We start from the raw sequence: 18,162 nt of genomic DNA on the forward strand, positions 1-18,162 counted from the left end.
CGAGGGATCACTGTATAAGAGCATAAATAGTTGAACAAGGACATGAAGGGACTAATAGGCAATTATATGAGATAAAACATTTTCCACTTAACAAGTCACATTTACCAAACTCTGTCAAGCCTTCCTGTTAGTGCCCCTATTTTGAAACCTTTTCACAAGAAATATCAGAACATACCCAAAAGTGAAGTCAAATTGCCCATCTCTGGTGTAATTTGCCAGAAATGGCATATTACCAAATGGCTCAATTTTAATCTAAATGGCACATAAACACAAATTTACATGAGTCTGTCAAGTTGCCATTAGTACAGATTGCAATACAATTATTCAAGAGGAAATCATCTGTTTTGATTGACACTGTCAGATGGAAATTCATACAACCTTATGGTCCTGGTTGAACTTTGCAGAGGTACACATCAAACAGCATCATCTCTCTCATATTTTGGCTAACGAAGCACGTTGTTTTAAGCACAAGATTCTCATCAGCCGCTTTATTCTTAATGTGCATCTCTCAGCATGTTAGTGTGGATTATTAATGCACTTTATTACCGTCTCTGCATGTAATAATGTAAAATCCCACATGCTCTCTTTCAAAATTAGCTGGCGTAAAGTGAATCGCAAAGTTTAATACTGTGCTGCGGCCACTCATCTCTCACCTCATTTTATTCAGTACACAAGTATTTCTGTTGAAAAGTAATTAGTATTTGCCACAATATAAAACGATTAAGTTGAACGTGTATTCATTTATTTTCATAGGTTTATAGTCCCTGGCAGCGGAACATCTTGCCTCCACTAGAACAATATTAATGACGGCATAACTGGAATATTTTTTGACAGGTGACTTGGAAGATTTGAAAAAATCCTTTTATTTACTGCTCCAAGACAACAATACCTGCTAAAACACCGCCCGCCCCTCCCATCCGACTGACTGTCTGCATACTCATACGGAAACACAGCTACATTTTCTGTAGTGTTGTGCTACTTTAAATTCTAATTATTTCTCAAAAGCTTGTTTTGAGCTTGTTAAGAACTCTTGTTTTGAATCTCTGCCACTATTTTCATGCAAGTGCACATGGGTGGAGTATATTCATAGATGGGCTCAGATACGTCGCCTGTGATCCTTCTGTGTTCGAGTTTTCATATTTACTTTGCATAGAAGGTATTGTGAGTATGAATTTTAGGTTTACTGAAGACTTATGTGAACAGTTGTTTGTCTTTAAGTGGCCTTGGTTGAGATCTCCCCTCAGTTGAGTATGGCATCAATGTTAATTACTGCAATTTGATTATTTGTACTACTACTACTTTGGTGCCCCCGAGCTACTTTGCATGAACCTGCACTGATTGCAAATGTCAACTTGTGGCAGTATGTGGACACTAAATGATAATAACGGTGGCACTGAATTTATCTTCCACTACCTTTGTGAGTGGTTCTGCAAAATTTTGGGACCTGTAAATTATTTTACTGTTGATTATGTCAATGGGGGACAGTCTGTGTTGCGCTGGCAGCTTGGAAATTTAAAAGTGTGTTTATACGACAATGGCCTAGTAAAAAAGGGGACCGTTTTTACAGACTACAATGTTGTAAAAACAATACACATTCCCACGGAGCTGCAAACACTGACAAAACAACAATAATACGCCTGCTGGGCCAGTAGTTGGCGACGTCACCTTGTAAAGAAACACAACACACTAGCACACCAATTGTGATCGTAGCTAAAATGGTCGAAAGTGGGCTAGGAAACCATTTACAAATAATTTAGCCTAATTTTTTTTTAAATATATGTGATATACGCACAATTTTACTCGAATTTGCATGTCTCAAAACACAGTGGTCTGTGTGTTGACTGATAGATGGGCTGAAGTGTGGAGCTGAAGTTTGGACAGCAACAGAAAATATTCATTCATTCATCTTCTCATTCATCCTCAAGTGCTTATCCTCACGAGGGTCGCGGGCATGCTGGAGCCTATCCCAGCAGTCTTAGGGCAGAAGGCAGGGTACACACTGAAATGGTATGTTCAAGAAAAATAATGCCACTATTTCGGGGGAGGGCAGTTTGGAGCCCTGATTGCGGGCAATTAATTCATCTGAATTGGGAATTTTGATATTGTTGAGCTTGATTGCAGAATGACTTAAGTTCGTAAGTCAAGGTATAACTATGCATGTATACACGCGCAAGCGAACGCATCATAGCAGGAGTGTGCGAAAGCAGACTGCAGACACGTGTGTGCATTGAATGAAATTTACCAAAGCGCGCACACACAAACGCACGCACGCACACGAAAGCATGCACGCATGTCCTACCTCCACACTTGTCCCAGCTGTAAGGCGTGGAGCACCGTTTGAAAGACCCACATGCAGACCGTGCAACATCTCCGTGGTCGCCCGCCTCTCTCGGTCGCTGCCGAGGCGCAAGAGGGCGCGGGGACGGCGGTCGCGTTCGCCGCGTTGCTCGCCGCCGCACCCGCGCTGCGCTGGACGCTGTCCTTGGTTCCGACAGCGGCGTCGCTGGTTGCTTCGCTCGCCGCTCCCGCCGCTGCGTCCGCGCCGCTCAGCTCGGAGTAGTCGTACACGAACCACCTGAAACTGAGGACCTGCACGACGGCGGACGGCACCACGACGAAGACTAGTGTCAGGCCGAACCACCAGTAGTCGTCTCGCAGGTAGTAGTCGGCGGCCAGCCACAGGTCGGTGGCGCCGTCGGAGAAGAAGACGAGAAGGGCGCACAGAACCCAGCAGCAGTCCAGCAGCGTGTACGCCTGTCCGCCCGCGGGGGCGCACCGGGGCCGGGCGGCGGCCGCGGTGGAGGCGGCGGGGGTGGCTTGGCCTGGTTCCGAGAGGCTCCTGGGCGGGTTGTCATCTTCCACAGCCACCGCTGCTCCATCAGACTTAGCGGCCATGTTGCTTGGGGTAGGAGAGAAAGACGGAAGAGGTGATGGAGGTGGGGAGGAGGAGGGAGAGGAGGGGTGACGTCATAAATAGCCTCATCAGCAGCCAATTAAGCGCCAAGCAGCATTTGGAACGTTCGTTAAAGCCTGAGCGGCTTTCTGAATATATGTCTCCAAAAATCAACGCAAAGCACATGCATGTGGCAGCAGATAAATTCTCGACGTCGTGGAGAATACTGGAGGGGATAGCAGTGTCGCGGGGCGCGCGTGTATCTGAAAAGAAAAGCACAACCCAAAATGATCAAGTTAAGAAATTGCACGCATGAACATGTTCAACAAAATGAAATATTGCAACAAAGGTCAAACGCCGCCTACTGGACGTGATGGTGTTGGAACAGCGTTTCCCAACATTTACTTATGTACCTTATGATTATTCCGAGGCCGTTTAACTCTTTCAGCGCATGTTTCAAGATTCCCTCATGACCTTTCAAAGACCAACAGATGCATTTTGTTTTTAAACACGGAGCTCCCAGGACTGTTTCAAGTTGTCACTGTCCCTTCAAAACGACAAACCTTTATGGTTTTTATAGTTTGATAGTATCAAGATTTCAACAGTGAACCCGTTTAAATCTGCATATAATTTCCGATCATTGAAATGCATTGAAATGTTTGTATTACCCAAAACAGAAATTACTGACAAACACTGTACATACATTTTCTTCAAAATATTTTCAAAACATCAAAACGTGTGTTTGGCCTATGAAAATAGAGCACATCATCTTATAACATTTTAACAATTTACCATTATGAATCAACATGAATTAGAACAAAATGTTTTTTTTTTAACATTATATTGATAAAGGCTTGTCCTGCTAGTTCTTACTGGTGTTACTTGTAGAAGTGTTATCAGACTTTCTGAGATGTAATTGTAGAGTATTTAATTTACCAATGTCATCAAAGAAAGAACAGGTTAACCATGGCTTCGAACTTTTGACCAATGAGGTAAAATTGGGCAATTTCCCGCCTCACACTTAATGTTCTCGCAAAGAAATGAAAGTGTAGCTTCCTTCAAACCCACAAATTACGACGGGCATCCAAACATCCAACCTCACTGCGAGCTCCATCATTGCGTGCAATATTGCCCTGCATGCCGTGATGTTTTTAATTGGACAAGCTCCAGTAGCTGTGCGACACAAGTATGATGAGGCCAATCACGGGGGTCTCCAAATTGTCTGTAGTTGTTCACCTCCCTTCATTCTCTTGTCCAAGTTTAAGCCCAGCGACAATGCAATGTGCCAACTAAACTGCACGGTTACATCTGGCAGTAAAGACTTGACCCGAATTAAATGATGTGTTTTATCAATGCTATAATGAGCATATTACAGGGAGGGGGTGAATGCTTCTTTTTCTCTCTTAATGAATACAAAAAAATAATTTATTCACACAGCAAATTGTAAAGGCTTCCTCCCATGCACGTCCTACTATTTCCTGTTTGCTTTTCTCAAGAGTGGCAGTAAAAAAGCCGCACAGCTCCTAATAAATGAGTCACGATGAGTTTGAGAGAACAGGAAGCTCATTAAAAGGTCTCAGATCAGTGCGTAATCATATACACTGAATCCCAGGGATTTTGTATGTATCCGCAGTGCTCCACCCCTTCTTTAAATATTGATTTTATGTCTAGAAATCCATATTAAAATCTCTTCAAATATAAAGGAAGCATAAGAAACATGAAATGCAACGAAATTTCTATTATTATCACATTGTCCAATGTTGAGACATTGGCACCAAATATCAATGTTTCCGAGGTTTAAAAAAAAAAAAAAGAAGAAAATCAAGAAGCAGGTGCAGTTTTGCCTCCATGTACATTTAACTGTGCATTAATGAAAAATGAGAACATGTTGTATTGTCATGTGTTTTTAATGATTGTTCTGCCACAAGCCCTTCGGTTCCTTTTATGACAGCAGAGAGTGAGTAGACAACATTCTCAAAACAAAAGCTAACGGCCCTAACTTTTCTATGCCGACCTACTGGCAACCTTGGATGAACTTTATATATAATACATTACTTAATACAAGTCGTGAGTCATCATCAGCACAGACATTTCATGTCTGTCAATAACACAAGCAAAGGGCGTGATGTACTATGTAAAATAAAAAGTGGGCTGAACGCGGAACCCTGTGGATTGCCACATGACATGCCTCATGACCTAGTTTTATGGATCCAATCTTATGCAGACCACTTTTGGTGGTGTCATATTTCCCCAAAATATTGTTAAAGTTAAAGGTAGTACTGTAGCTGAGAAGAATGTAATTTCTCTCGTACATATCTGGAAAAAAATATTGCCTACCTGTCCAAGGAAATCCTTGGAATCACTTTGTTGTACTTACAGTAGTTGTTTGGTTTTGACATTTCCAGAAGTTATTTTCTTTGGTTTTTATCCAGGTCTTCCTGATGATTTGCTAAACTGGTCGGAGCCAAGTTAATTCTGTAAAAGCTGCGGGAAAAAAATCCCAAGATAATAAAGAACATGAATTTACGAGTTTGAAAAGCCTGATGTGGCTGAGTTGAAGGCTCGCACCCTCAGCTACTTAGCATGTGAAGCAGCCCATTTGAGCTTCGGTCATTCCAAACTTGATGAACTCATCAAGACATTTTGAGTGGTTCTTCCTCTAAAGCGACATACTTGCTAATCTTTATCAAACGTAGCTAAATATGCATTAATCTCAGTCCACACATCATTAACACTTGCTAATAGCAAACTTTAGCAAAAGCAATATAAGGGCTTGTTTCTTTCCTCCTGGGGGCTCCAGTCATTAAAGAAACAAACTCATTAAATTGTGTGTTGGCCTCACCAAGTGATCACTGATTAGACTAAAGAACATCTGTTTGATTCCCAAGTGGTTTTTAGTATACCGTATTCTATTTTATGTACTTGAGTTCAACTCAGTTGATGTTGTTACTCTCACTAAATCCAATGCCTGCAAGTAAACACTACCCCGAGTGTCAAATAAATCCATCACTCAGTCTGAGAGGTGATTGATGTTTCCTTGCTTGGGTGTCACTGATTGAGAGCCTCTGCAGGCTGGTGGCACTGATCCCATAATAAAGCGCACATGACTTCTTTCCCTTACTGCGCACCATAAATAAAACTACTCTTGCCTTTAATAACAGCTTGATGCGTTAGGAAATCAGAGATACGCAAAAAAAATTGACAACGAAGCCAGCCTGAAGGTAATTTGAACCAGAATCTCCAGACTGTGCTGCAAACATGCTAACCACCGTGTTACCTCCCAGCAAAAATGATTTATAAAGAAATATACGACCGTCATTAGACATCGCAGAGTGTGTATCAACCCTGAAGTCCCATTTCTATTTTCACAGGAGGAATAAAAACTGTTTTACAGCTGAGTGCAATACTTCATAAAAACACACAACGGCTGTAAGACAGATTTAGCACCAGATGTGGTAAATTCTCTTTTCACGTTGAACGCAAGAATGGACGGTATGGTACATACTGCATATAGTACAAACTTTAAATCATCATGAATTGGATTTATGAGGTCATCAAACAGTAATGATATTCTGTATGCTTTTTTTTTTAATTAATGATATTTAACACATTTTTCTACATATACATAAAACCATATGAATTCCCAACATTAGCCGCTGGCCTTTTCCTAGAATGTCACTATGGTGGCTTTAATTATTTAGCCTCAGCAGTGAGGGATGAATTACTCGAGTCCAAAAATGGTACTCGTCTCCTTATGATATAAATGAGCTCTCGACGAGAGAAGATGGATGACTATGAAAGACTATTTCTCCCCTCGCACACGCTAAAATATTCCGTTTTAATGACTCTCTTTTTCGCTCAATTAGAGAATGTCATATTTTCCATTTTGTTTACTATAAATGTGTCGATTTTCAGAATATGCAGTAACCCTTAGAATCATTGTCTTGTTTTTCTTATCACTTTTATGGAAGCACTATTTTTACCCACCGATGTTACAAAACTTGAGAAACACAGTATGATGCTTCAGAAATGTGCACATGTGAAAAACTATGAAAATAAATATACATACTGCACTGATAAATTAATATTTTTCAGTGTTAATAAAGAATGAACGTTATTATCTCTGTTAGGGTTTTGAAGATTAACTTGGGATATTATTGAAATGGTTATTCTCAAATGGCGACCACTGACTGATTGATATTGAGAAAGAGGAGTTAGTGGGAATTAACTGACAAATGAAATGAGATTATCCTTACCCACATCTATCTTCTGCTTGTTCTTATTAGAGTCACCTGCACAGCCTGTCCAAAGCATAAAAGGCAAGGTGCACCCTGGAATGGTCTCAGAGCTCATACAGACAAATAAATATTCATGCTCACGTTCACGCCACCACCTACAGACAAATTTAGCTTTCTGTGAATCTAACCTGCACGTGTTTGGAATGTGGGACAAGTAGGACTGTACCTGAAGGGGGAGGGATGACGCAAACTCCAAAATTTGAACCTTGAACACAGGCTGAGGCAAACATAGTAAGGACTCTCCGACCATGCTGCTGCATGTATTTATCATGTGTGACTGTCAGCTGCCGCCATCTGTTGGTAAAAGGGGAGAGGTACACAGCCACAAAGGCAAAGCACTCCATCAATATGGCTGATTGCTACTCCACGCTCTCTCTGCGGGGAAAGGGGCATATTTATTCATGTGACCTCAGAGAAGTGAAAATATGTAAAAATGAAGTCATCATAGGAATTTGTGGGACACTGATGACTTTTCCAGCTACCCTCTCTATGTTAACAGTGTGCCCTCTTTTTTTGGCACTCCAGCACTGCCACAAGAGGCAATAAAAGCAGAAGCAAGAACAGACTGAAATAAGGATATCATTCCTTAGGAAGTAGCGATTTGCAATCACATCTTGCAGTTGGCCTCGCAGTTTGCCTCAAATCTGAGATGGCTGTTGATTATTGTTCTCAGATAGTTAAATTGCTAAGTATTTTTTTTATGAGGTTCCCTTTTATATAACTCTGTGTGGGTGGGCAAGATGGATAAGTCCTGAAATCAATTATCATATCCATTGTTTTAGCTGTACTTAAAAAAAGGAAAGCATCATCACACCAGTAATTCACCCACCACTGAGATGCTGAGATTTGTTCAGGTGGTGAAGATCAGTGTCGTCACCAGTTTCCTGAAGCTGAGCTGTTATTGGTTGTGACCTGAGACCTGGCAGCTGTGATGTCATTTTCAGTCGACAGCAAGTGGCAAAATGGCTGCCCCCTGAGATGGATAAAAAATTATGCTGCTTAACTCATATTCCACACATGAAATATTATTCTGAGCAGTGTTTTGACGAGCTAGGCTGAATTCTGTGGAACATATCATTACAAAGAAAGATTGGGGTTGACGTCTTCTTTAAATAAAAAAAAAATACATTTTTGGAAAATTAATCAATCAAATTAATCAACGCAGAATGTGCTCGCAGGCAACATGTGGCTCACAGGCCGCCAGTTGCCTAACCCTGGTCGATACCGCTTCATCCTACCGCACTGAAAAAAATGGTAAATTTGGACCAAAATAGCAAACTTTGATTTGTTACAGCAAAATGTATTTGTTTGTCCCAAATTATCGTATTATCGCACCACTGAAAACTAGAGTGGGCAAACTTTCTTTTTTTTGTTGTTGTTGTCATTTTGCATTTTAAACGATCTAAAGTTTTATGGTGGCACTAAAACCGGGCAGATTTATAGCAGTGATTTATATGGCAATGATTACTTCTTTTGAATGCTTGTACTTAATAAAATCGGGGTTTTCCTCAGATTTACTTCATTTCAAACATCTGTGGAATCTATCAATATTTCATGAAAGATGATGAAAACATTGACTTATAGTGACATGCAGATGCGCTGGCACCCAAGTAGAAGCACAACTTACTTTCTGAGTCTTTCAGAACCATATTTTCTGGGACGCTTTTACAAGTGTGGTTTCATGTGTACAGCCATCTTGGAAATCTTGTCAGTCGTTGCACTAATGGACAACCCAAAAAATGGAACTCAAAGAACATTAGACATTGGAAACATGCAGTTTTTTCTATATTCATTTTGCACTTGGCTTAAATATGACAAGGTAGAAGCTCACTGTGTCAAAAATTGGACCAACCCAGAAATTAGGTCAATTTGACCCAACTTTGTGTTCTTTTGAAACCCCATTCTATTTAAACCATCATTTTTAAGGTGTACCATGCATAAGCAAACAAAACTTATTCACCCACTTGCTGTAAAACCGACATTTTGAAAGGGCAAAAAAAGACAAAAAAAATCGTGTCACATGGTCACAAGACACTAGGCATAATAACTTTCAATTTAAAAATGCGATTTAACTCAAACTATTGTTTTGGAAACAGTTTGAGGGCCTGCTTAGCCTGCTTTCAATGAAAACAGCCACGGAGATGAATCGAGGGAAATGATCTGTGGTCACCACTTGCAAAATGATTCCTTGGAAGGAGTAAATTTGCAAACTGTGTTTAATTTTTACCTCATGTCCGGCAAATTTGTGCAATAACCGTGTCAATGATTCACAGGTGTTGCTTCCTTCTGAAGTGAGTCACTGGACTCACACTCTGATGTTTACTGTACGTCTGTTCTCTTTTATTATCTTTAACCTATGAGGGATAGCGAAACACCTGCTGCTGTGTCAGAGGGGTTTCCTCCAAGAGGATGTTTATTGTCGGGGTTTCCTCCATTTCCCGTGACTCTTCCCTCCCTCACTCTCATATCACCCCCCTATCCCGTCAGCCGTATCTGAGCTCCAGGCAAAAGAATCTCAGCATTGTTTTAACATTTCACCGAAAAATGGAAGCATCATAAATTGTAACGTATGACAACAGAGTCAATACAATAAAACCCAAATATTCAGTTTACATAAACATATGTAGTCGTTTTTACTTTGTGCTCATGGCTTGGCAAATGCAACATGTATGGAACACAGTTTAAAAAAAAAAAGCTCAGTATTTGGAAATTAGTCATCCTGGGCTCATGTGCTAATCAAATTGCCATTCAGAATTCTGTTCTTATCTGCTTTTTGAGAATGTCTTTCTGACTTATTCCCAGCCTAGTAAATTCAGCCTGACTTTGATCATTTTCCTGTCCATTGTTAGAAGCACCAGCTTCTACTTCAACCTTATAATTTTCAGAAAAGGAGCCATTCTTACTTTGCTTGCCCAAGTATTCAGTTGGGAGCTAGACATTTGTGTTGATTGGCCACAAATTAGCATTTTGTGCTAATGTTATAATTTCATCAATGATAATAAACTACATTTTTTTTGTTTATGTTTAGGCCCTCTAAAATGTGAATAATAATAATAATAATAATAATAATTTCTACAGAAACCATAGAAACCTCACCCCCTTTTGAATTTTGAGCACATGCCTCTGGTCATGACTGTACTATAAATAGCAAAATAAAAGAAAGTAATCATTTTTTTCTTGAGCTGTATTTTCATTGTACACCTCTTTTTACACTGTCACACAAAAAAACCAACAAGCCGAATTAAAACACATGCAGTCAATCGTTTGAAGCTCGCTGAGCTCTTGCGTGTCAATATTGAGTGACGGCCGTTCAGGCTGCAAATTTTTGTGTGAATTTTCTTCCCCAAAAATGTTGGTCAAATTCCAAATCATGCAACCTTAGGGCATTAGACTTTGGCGTTTCCAGTGGGACGTGATGGGAATAATCAGGTCGGATATGAAGCACTAATGTATGAGTTGCGGTGGACTAAATCCTTTACACATGGTGGTCACATGACCTGTACCGGCAGCCAAATGACAGAGAGAGAGAGCCAGCAACAGACTATGAGAGCGAGCGAGGTGCCCCTCAGTCCCTGAACACACCAAGCGGCTAACCACACACTCCATCTCGTGGCTCCAGACGCACACACGCTCGCGCACACACATACATAGACGCCGCCGATGATATGTTGGGAATAGCTTGTAGGGGGAAACCTAAGATGGGAAAAGTGAGGACAAACAAAAACAATGGCGCCCAATTTCTCGTATGAGTAGCATTTTTTTTTTTGCGCCAGTGTCCCTGGATCCCGTAAAACGACCACAGAGACTGTTAACATCCATTAAAGTTCGCAATTCATGTGATTATTTTTGGCATATAAAATATTATAAGTCAAAATGAACTTCTCCCTTCAAAAACGACTAAAAAAAACCTACACGGAAAGTTACATAAAGTTGCTATCAAAGTTAAGCTCCAGATTTTTTGTTAACAGTTTTTTTTTTTTTAATTTATTGAAAACAACCTATCCATCTGTGGTTCATTTAACCAACTGAACGATTCCTAGTCCAGACGTTGAGTATATCAATACACAACATAAAGAGCTTATTTTTAGTCTGACTCCTCTCTGGGATATTTTTTCCTCTTCTGTTCTTTTTTCAGTTTCCCACACTTTCTCTTTGCGTCTGCTGGCAGTTGTGCACGCTCACCGCGGCGTCACGCTGGGTCGCCACGCCGCACACCCTCCCACGTGGCGTCAGGGCCTCTTATAGTGACAAAACCAGCGACGCACAAATATAGAAAGACGGGCTGAAATTCCATTTAATTTTAGCCATATTTCCACATCACTGCAATGCTCACAAAGCCAGTGTTTAGACCCACGCATGACGATTTAGGGAGACCGATCCAGCCAGAAAGATAAATATTCTGAACTATAACAGAAAGTTTGGACACGCAAATAGCAAGAACGCTTAAGTTGAGGGTTTCGAAATAGACGCTCTGGATCACAAAGAGCCTTCATTGCTAAAAATGCCTCACGGTATGCTATCTCTTACTTTTATCCTACTTTTTGTCCGCCTTTGGACATCTCAAACTAATTGATTAGAGCAGAGACAACACGACACACACAAGTTAAAACACACACACAGTCAGGAAAACTAGCAATCAAAAAGTGTTAGATACTGATCACCGATCCACTGAGAAAGATTATGATTGTACAATGGAACCATATTTCGCATTGGAAGGTTTCCTGGTCCAATTTCCTGGTTATAATATCCTGAGTATAAAATGGCCCCTAATGTAATCCCCCACACCCCCACCCAAATATAAATTTTTGTATGGTCTATAATATAGACCATATAGACTCTATAACATAGAGCCTAGCTGTTTTAAGGGACCATATAGAGTCTATATGGTCCCTTAAAACGGCTAGGCCGATACAGGAAGTTGCGTCAATATGACCCAACTTTGGGTTATTCTTGCAAAAAAACAAACAACCCAACAAATTGGCTTGTTTTGTACAAAACATATGTTGTTTCATCAAATGTACCCAACTTCTTAGTTGTTTTCAATCCAGCATTTTTAAGGGTGTTTGAACGAATAAAGATAAAGTGTAAATGCTTTTTAATCAAGGTTGAATGTTACTTCTAACTTGTTGAAGACAATACTTTCGGCCCTTTGAAGAAAAACTAAAATCTATTTGAAAATAGAATAGAATTAGCAAACACAAAATATATTGACATTTTTAAAGAAAATCCCTTATTTACCGAACAGCAATAAATCAAAGTCTAGGAAAACCAAAAAATGGAAACTAACATTAAGCACTTCAGTGTCAGAAGCCAAAAATACTTTATATTTATAAGTTCTGAAATGATATACAATCTAATGTATTTCACCAACCATATGGCCAAGCGATAAAACGCACCCTTGACTCGCTACTTGTTCAACAAGACCAGAAATAAACTTTATGCTGACTCAGATTCTGGCCGGCTGCTCGGTTGGCTGTTAGCACGGTGATAGATGGCCTCCACTAGTCAGTGGCTTCTTGCGGCTCGGGATCTCAACCCGCAGCCCACGAGACCTTGGGAGCCAAGGCCACCAAACCACCCACACCTTGGCTCGCAGTGCATGAAGAGAGCTATGAAAGGAGGAGGCATACGAGTGATCTGGTCATTAGGATCAGTGCAGTTCATTTGTCAAATGTGAACCAAAAAATGTTTGTCAATAAAATAACTAAAGACAAAGTTGAAAGGAAAAAAAAAAAAAAAACAGATGACAATGTGACATTTTCATGTCCATCTAGACAAGGGGTGGGTAAACTTTTTGTGCTCAATGACTACATTTCATTTTTAAACAGAAAAGATGGGCCAAGATATTTGGGGATGAAGAATGAAAAATATGTGCGTGTGTGTGTACCACTCCAAAAGTGGGCCTCCAGTTGCTGGTTGCTGGTTTAAGGACATAAAGCCATCTTTGAATAAAACAGTGTCGGTTGACCAGTGTTATTTATTGAAATAAGTATCAAAAAGAATACAAAAAAAAAAAATTAACCAGTTTAAGGAAATTATGGCCAACTTGATACAAGAGATATTATAGGTCGACTTTAGGATTCTATGTAACACTTGTAATGCTCAGTGGAGGAGAGTAAAGAACAAAACTTTTTTCAGCGCCGCTTTAGATTGTCCGTCTTTCTGAGCGCCCTCAGTTTTTCTCCCATGCTTGAAATAAAAATGTGCACATTTTAAAAAATGTGCAGTGACCTCATTCCTCATACCAAATTTACTCACGTCCCGTGAACTCCCCCACTGACAGGAAGTGAGTGCAGAGCTACTTCCTGCAGGGACAGGAAACAGGAAGTGGCGGGGGTTGGAAGAAGGGAAAAGCCGAGCGGAACGCCCTCGTGACAACATCCAGTCCAGGCAGAGTTCACATGCTGGTCCACGCATGATGCTGAGTTAAAATTTGGCAGATTTGTGTCCAAAAATAGTTCATGTTAGTTGGTAACGAGGATTTTAGTAAAAGGAAAGCCTTAAGGCAGAAAAGGTCAAAACCTTATTCTTTTGGCATTTGTTCTCTTAAGCCAAAACTTCGATTCATGAAACATGTGTTTTGCTCTTTTTTGTCCATGTGGGCCCTGTCATAGACTGGTAACCAGTCCAGGGTGTACTCTGACTCCTACTTAAGGATAGTTGGGATAAGTTCAGCCGTTTTCTCATTTTGGTGATGTGATATTCGCAGGCCTTTTGTCTAAAGCTCATTTGGATTTTGCTGCTTAATTCATATTCCACAAACGCAATAGTAGTCAGAAGTTGTGTTTAGACTAGTGGGGACGCAAAGGAATTTTCTTATTTAAATTCCCCTTTAATAATCGACTGTCCATCTAGTAGCACTGTAGCTAGTGCTAAGACAAAATGAGGTGTCCAAGCTGGGTCTTTACCATTTACCATTACTGTGCACTGAAGAAATCCCACTTTGCAGTAGGCGCCTTCATAACTTCAGCTGCAGGACACACACACACACACACACACACGCACACATGTCCAAATAATAAACATGGGAAAACCCCTCCAACTCTCTGATATTGTCACTCACCCTTCATCTGTCTCGCTCTCTCAAAAACACATGGACATCAAAACGTCTGTGGAATTCCTCCCCCCAAACATTCTGGGCTATTTTCCTTGCCATCACATGGACCATACAGGCCACCCCCACACCAGAAAACTGTGATGAGTTCATCAAGTCGATGTCGCACTCTTTGAACGGCTTTTATGACACCACAGTGCTTTTTATCTGCGTAAACACACAACATTGCGCAACATGTGCACTCAACTCATTATGCGCCGCAGCCTTAATGAAAAACATCAATCCATTCCTTTTCGATACCGCTTATCGTATTCAATCTGGATTGATCGCTGGTCAGTCACAGGGCATGTACAGGGAGAGACAACCAAATTTACTCGGCCATTGAGTGGGAAAAGAACTCATGCTGCCTGCACCGAATTTAGGCAAATTCAAAAATGTTAGGGTTTTCTGGTTAGTTTTATCCTATGATTATGTTGGAATGTAACCTGTAATAATTAAACTCGCTTGTCCTGTCTTAACAAAAGTAGTAGAACAAAGTGCTAAGATCTTTTGAACTGATTGACTAGCTGCAGAGGAAGCAACCAAAGTGTTTTGTTCACACAACATCGTGAAGGACCCCCTGCTGTGCTTTGATCAGCCAGGGGCTTCGGCCATTTGCCCACTCTCAACCCCCACTCTGTTTCTCTTAATAAATATCCCCTCGCAGGAACAAGGGTTTAGACTTCATTCTGGAGTGAGTGAACTCTCCACCTGCAGGTGTCAAAAAGGACTTACTTGTCTCCGTGTGGTTCTTGCAAGATATTGTTTGAGTGAACAAATCTCTAACATTTTGGTGCCGAAACCCGGGACCCTCATACCCGCTATCTGGCTGACGAAGGAGGACGTGCTGCATTGTCGACAAGCCAGTGTCCATTAGGAGGACCTGGAGAAGAAAGTCCTGGGAAGAGAATTCTTCGCTGGGCCAGCATCTTAGGTCTGCCTTCGTCTGACAGAGGTGGATTGACGGGACCCGGCAGTGCAACGAACCAAGGGAACAAGTAAGTTAAAGGCCTTAAGTTGTGTGCACGAGAGATACGGCTTTGGTTTATCCGAGCTATGAGATACGGCTTTGGTTTGTCCGAGCTATGAGATACGGCTTTGGTTTGTCCGAGCTATGAGATACGGCTTTGGTGTATCCGAGCTATGAGATACGGCTTTGGTTTATCCGAGCTATGAGATACGGCTTTGGTTTGTCCGAGCTATGAGATACGGCTTTGGTTTGTCCGAGCTATGAGATACGGCTTTGGTTTGTCCGAGCCATGAGGCCTAAAAAAGCGCTGGCGTTTGTGTGATTGAGTGTGTGACTGGTAGGATAAATTGACTAAATAGCAGTTCTAGCATTGATCCACGGCAATAATACAGGCTAGTAATTTGTTGAAAGGTCAATTTAAACCTGCATTGAGGATCCTCAAAGACATAAAAGAAATAAATAAGTAATAATAATAATAATATTTTTGAGAAAAAGAAATTGTATAACCTAAAACTACTAGAATTAAGATGGGAAATAAGAACGGTAAATCTCTTGCTCTGCTCTTCTTTGAGATGAGAAGTTCATGGCAAGGAGATTTCTTAATTGTATGCAATACATGCTGAAGTGAAAGAATATGTATGGAATACAAGGAAATTAGAAAAGAGAGAGAATTGGATTGTGCTAAAATGTGGTTGAAAGCTTCACAAGAAAGAAGAGAACAAATCCAAAAGACAAAAGATGGAAAGTTGAAAAGTGATGAAGCCGCCATTCAATTGAGATTTGAAAAAGAATTCTGGGTACATAGTGGCATCCCATTCAATGATGCAGATGAGAGTGCTTATCAGCAACATCTTAAAATTCCGCTCCTCACTGGTTTCCCCCCTGACTTGGGCAGTTGGGTGAGAAAACACTTGGTGGAAGCGGACACTGCTTGGTTTACAAAAAACATGCAGTGGCCCAGAGACGCTGACAAAGGGATTGAGAAAGGCAGAAGTTTTGATGTATTTCATCTAGATGATGATAATGATCTAAATGAAGATACAACAATCTTCTACCAAAGTTCCCAAAGGGGCAGAGGAAGAGTTAGATACCAACAACGTCGCAAGCCACCATTCAAATCAAAACCCCCATCAGTTTCAGACAACTGTTGGAACTGTGGGAGACGAGGACACTTTGCACGAGAGTGTCGTTCTGCAAAGCAATATCAATCAAAGGGTGCAGGAAGGGGCAGAGGAAAAGCCAAATTTTTAGCATGACAAGCTTCCTCCTCTTTGACCGCTTATGCTCATACAGAGAAAGAAAGAATAGATGCCCATATGACAGCAAAACATGTCATTGTCAGATTATTAGAATTCTTTTAGATTATTAGAAGTCTTGTCCATCCAAGAAGTATGACAATGCTGTTTGTATGCCCAAATTACAAATGACTAGAGCTCGATTTGTGTTACACTAAAGTTAAAATATGCAAATCAAGTGGTAAAGAAATGCAACTTGCTTCTAGAAGATAAATAAATAAAATTAGAATGTGCTGTCCTCGTGTGCATGGGAGGGACCAGCTCATGATCGACCACAGGAAATGGCCAGCCTGTGACGAATCATTGTTGCTGGAACCTACCTTCTGCACGCGAGAGCTGTGCATGTGTGTGCGTATGTGTTAAAGTTAAAGTCCCAAATTGATGAAGATTGGCTAAACTTTTAATATAAAGAAATTTGCTAGACTGTTGTCTATTCAATTTACACCGCAGAACAGAAACAATTTTGACAGATAAAAATGAGAGGAAAAGAGAGAAATCTGTTTGCGAGCAGAAACTAATCCACACTAGTGCATGTTAAGTGTCAAGCCCACATGAGAAATTCGATGAAGAAAAAAAAAAAAAAAAAAAAAAAAAAAAAAAAAAAAAAACGACAGAACATGCTTTCAGGAAATGGAAGGAGCTAAATTGTGAATTTAAGATTTTGCAATGCTACATTTAATGGGAATAATTGATTGGTTGTGTTATAAGATTATACAAAATTCTAAATGCAAGCTAAATCTGAGAGATTGAGTTCTTCAAATTTAAAAACAAAACAAAACAAAAATTCAGATTAATTTGCCAGTTGTTTGTTTTAGTTAAGTTTTTTTTGGACTGGTGGATTGTTCTACCAGGAAACCTGAGTTGAAAATGATATATGAATGCTGTGTGGTGAGCTTGGATGAATTAGGGACCAATGTGATAGTATGACTCCTTTTTGGAGACCGTGTGAGATGCATATGATGAGCATTGATGAATGATTGCCTGAATGAAAGGTTGAATGGTTGAAGTCGTTGGCGACTACTATAGAAAATTAGTAGAGCGACTTTGATGAAAGAGTGATTTTGAGCAGGTTGAATGTTAGAAAGAAACACGTAGCTTTTGGATTGATAATTAACTAGAGAAAAAACTGGAGAACCAGTAACACATGTAGAAGATGTGTGAACTGAGAAATTGAGAAGCGTTTTGGAAAGAAAGTCAAATTAAATGATGATGGAATCATATGTAGTACAGAACGCATTCTCCCAAAAAGTTTGTCAAGGTGTGAGGCATGGGCGTTGCCAAGCCTCAAAAGGAGGGAGTGAGTAGGACAGATAGTGGAAGATAGTAAGAATACAACACTTTATGACAATGAATTTTCGAATACATTTGGTGTTATACTGTGGTAAATTTTTTTTGTTCTGGTGTAGATAGGTTAGCAACACGAGAGATTTAGAGGTTCAAAAGAAAGACAGTCAAAAGAAAACATTTTTGATTTGGAAAATTGCAGGCTAACAGGAACATGAGAACGATAAGAACTACGAGGTGGGATCCAATTTCATTGGGGAGATTGAGAATTCACAGCACCATACTCGAAGTCACATTTTTGAGCAAGCATGACAATAACATGTGAGAGG

General features: G+C 40.4%; 1 protein-coding gene across 2 annotated transcripts in view; it reads right to left on the reverse strand.

Annotated features, from left to right (window-relative positions):
• Nucleotides 1–14,424, reverse strand: part of LOC148402364 (XK-related protein 7-like) — a 38,995-nt gene extending 24,571 nt beyond the window's left edge. Inside the window, exons 1-7 of one of the 2 annotated variants that reach the window (XM_088400472.1) lie at nucleotides 14,255–14,424; nucleotides 14,107–14,161; nucleotides 8,819–8,911; nucleotides 8,021–8,164; nucleotides 7,358–7,485; nucleotides 7,150–7,286; nucleotides 2,300–5,377 (exon numbers count right to left, since the gene is read on the reverse strand). In XM_088400472.1, the coding sequence (XP_088256598.1) occupies nucleotides 2,300–2,895 (596 nt within the window). In that variant the 5' untranslated portion in view covers nucleotides 2,896–5,377; nucleotides 7,150–7,286; nucleotides 7,358–7,485; ... (2 more) ...; nucleotides 14,107–14,161; nucleotides 14,255–14,424. The remainder of the gene's footprint in view (nucleotides 1–2,299; nucleotides 5,378–7,149; nucleotides 7,287–7,357; nucleotides 7,486–8,020; nucleotides 8,165–8,818; nucleotides 8,912–14,106; nucleotides 14,162–14,254) is intronic. The other variant, XM_088400481.1, reaches the window with a different exon arrangement.
• Between the last annotated feature and the right edge of the window lie 3,738 nt (nucleotides 14,425–18,162).

This window comes from Syngnathus floridae, chromosome 2 (assembly GCF_059516105.1).
Source record: "Syngnathus floridae isolate MCC-2025c chromosome 2, RoL_Sflo_1.0, whole genome shotgun sequence".
NCBI lineage: Eukaryota > Metazoa > Chordata > Actinopteri > Syngnathiformes > Syngnathidae > Syngnathus > Syngnathus floridae.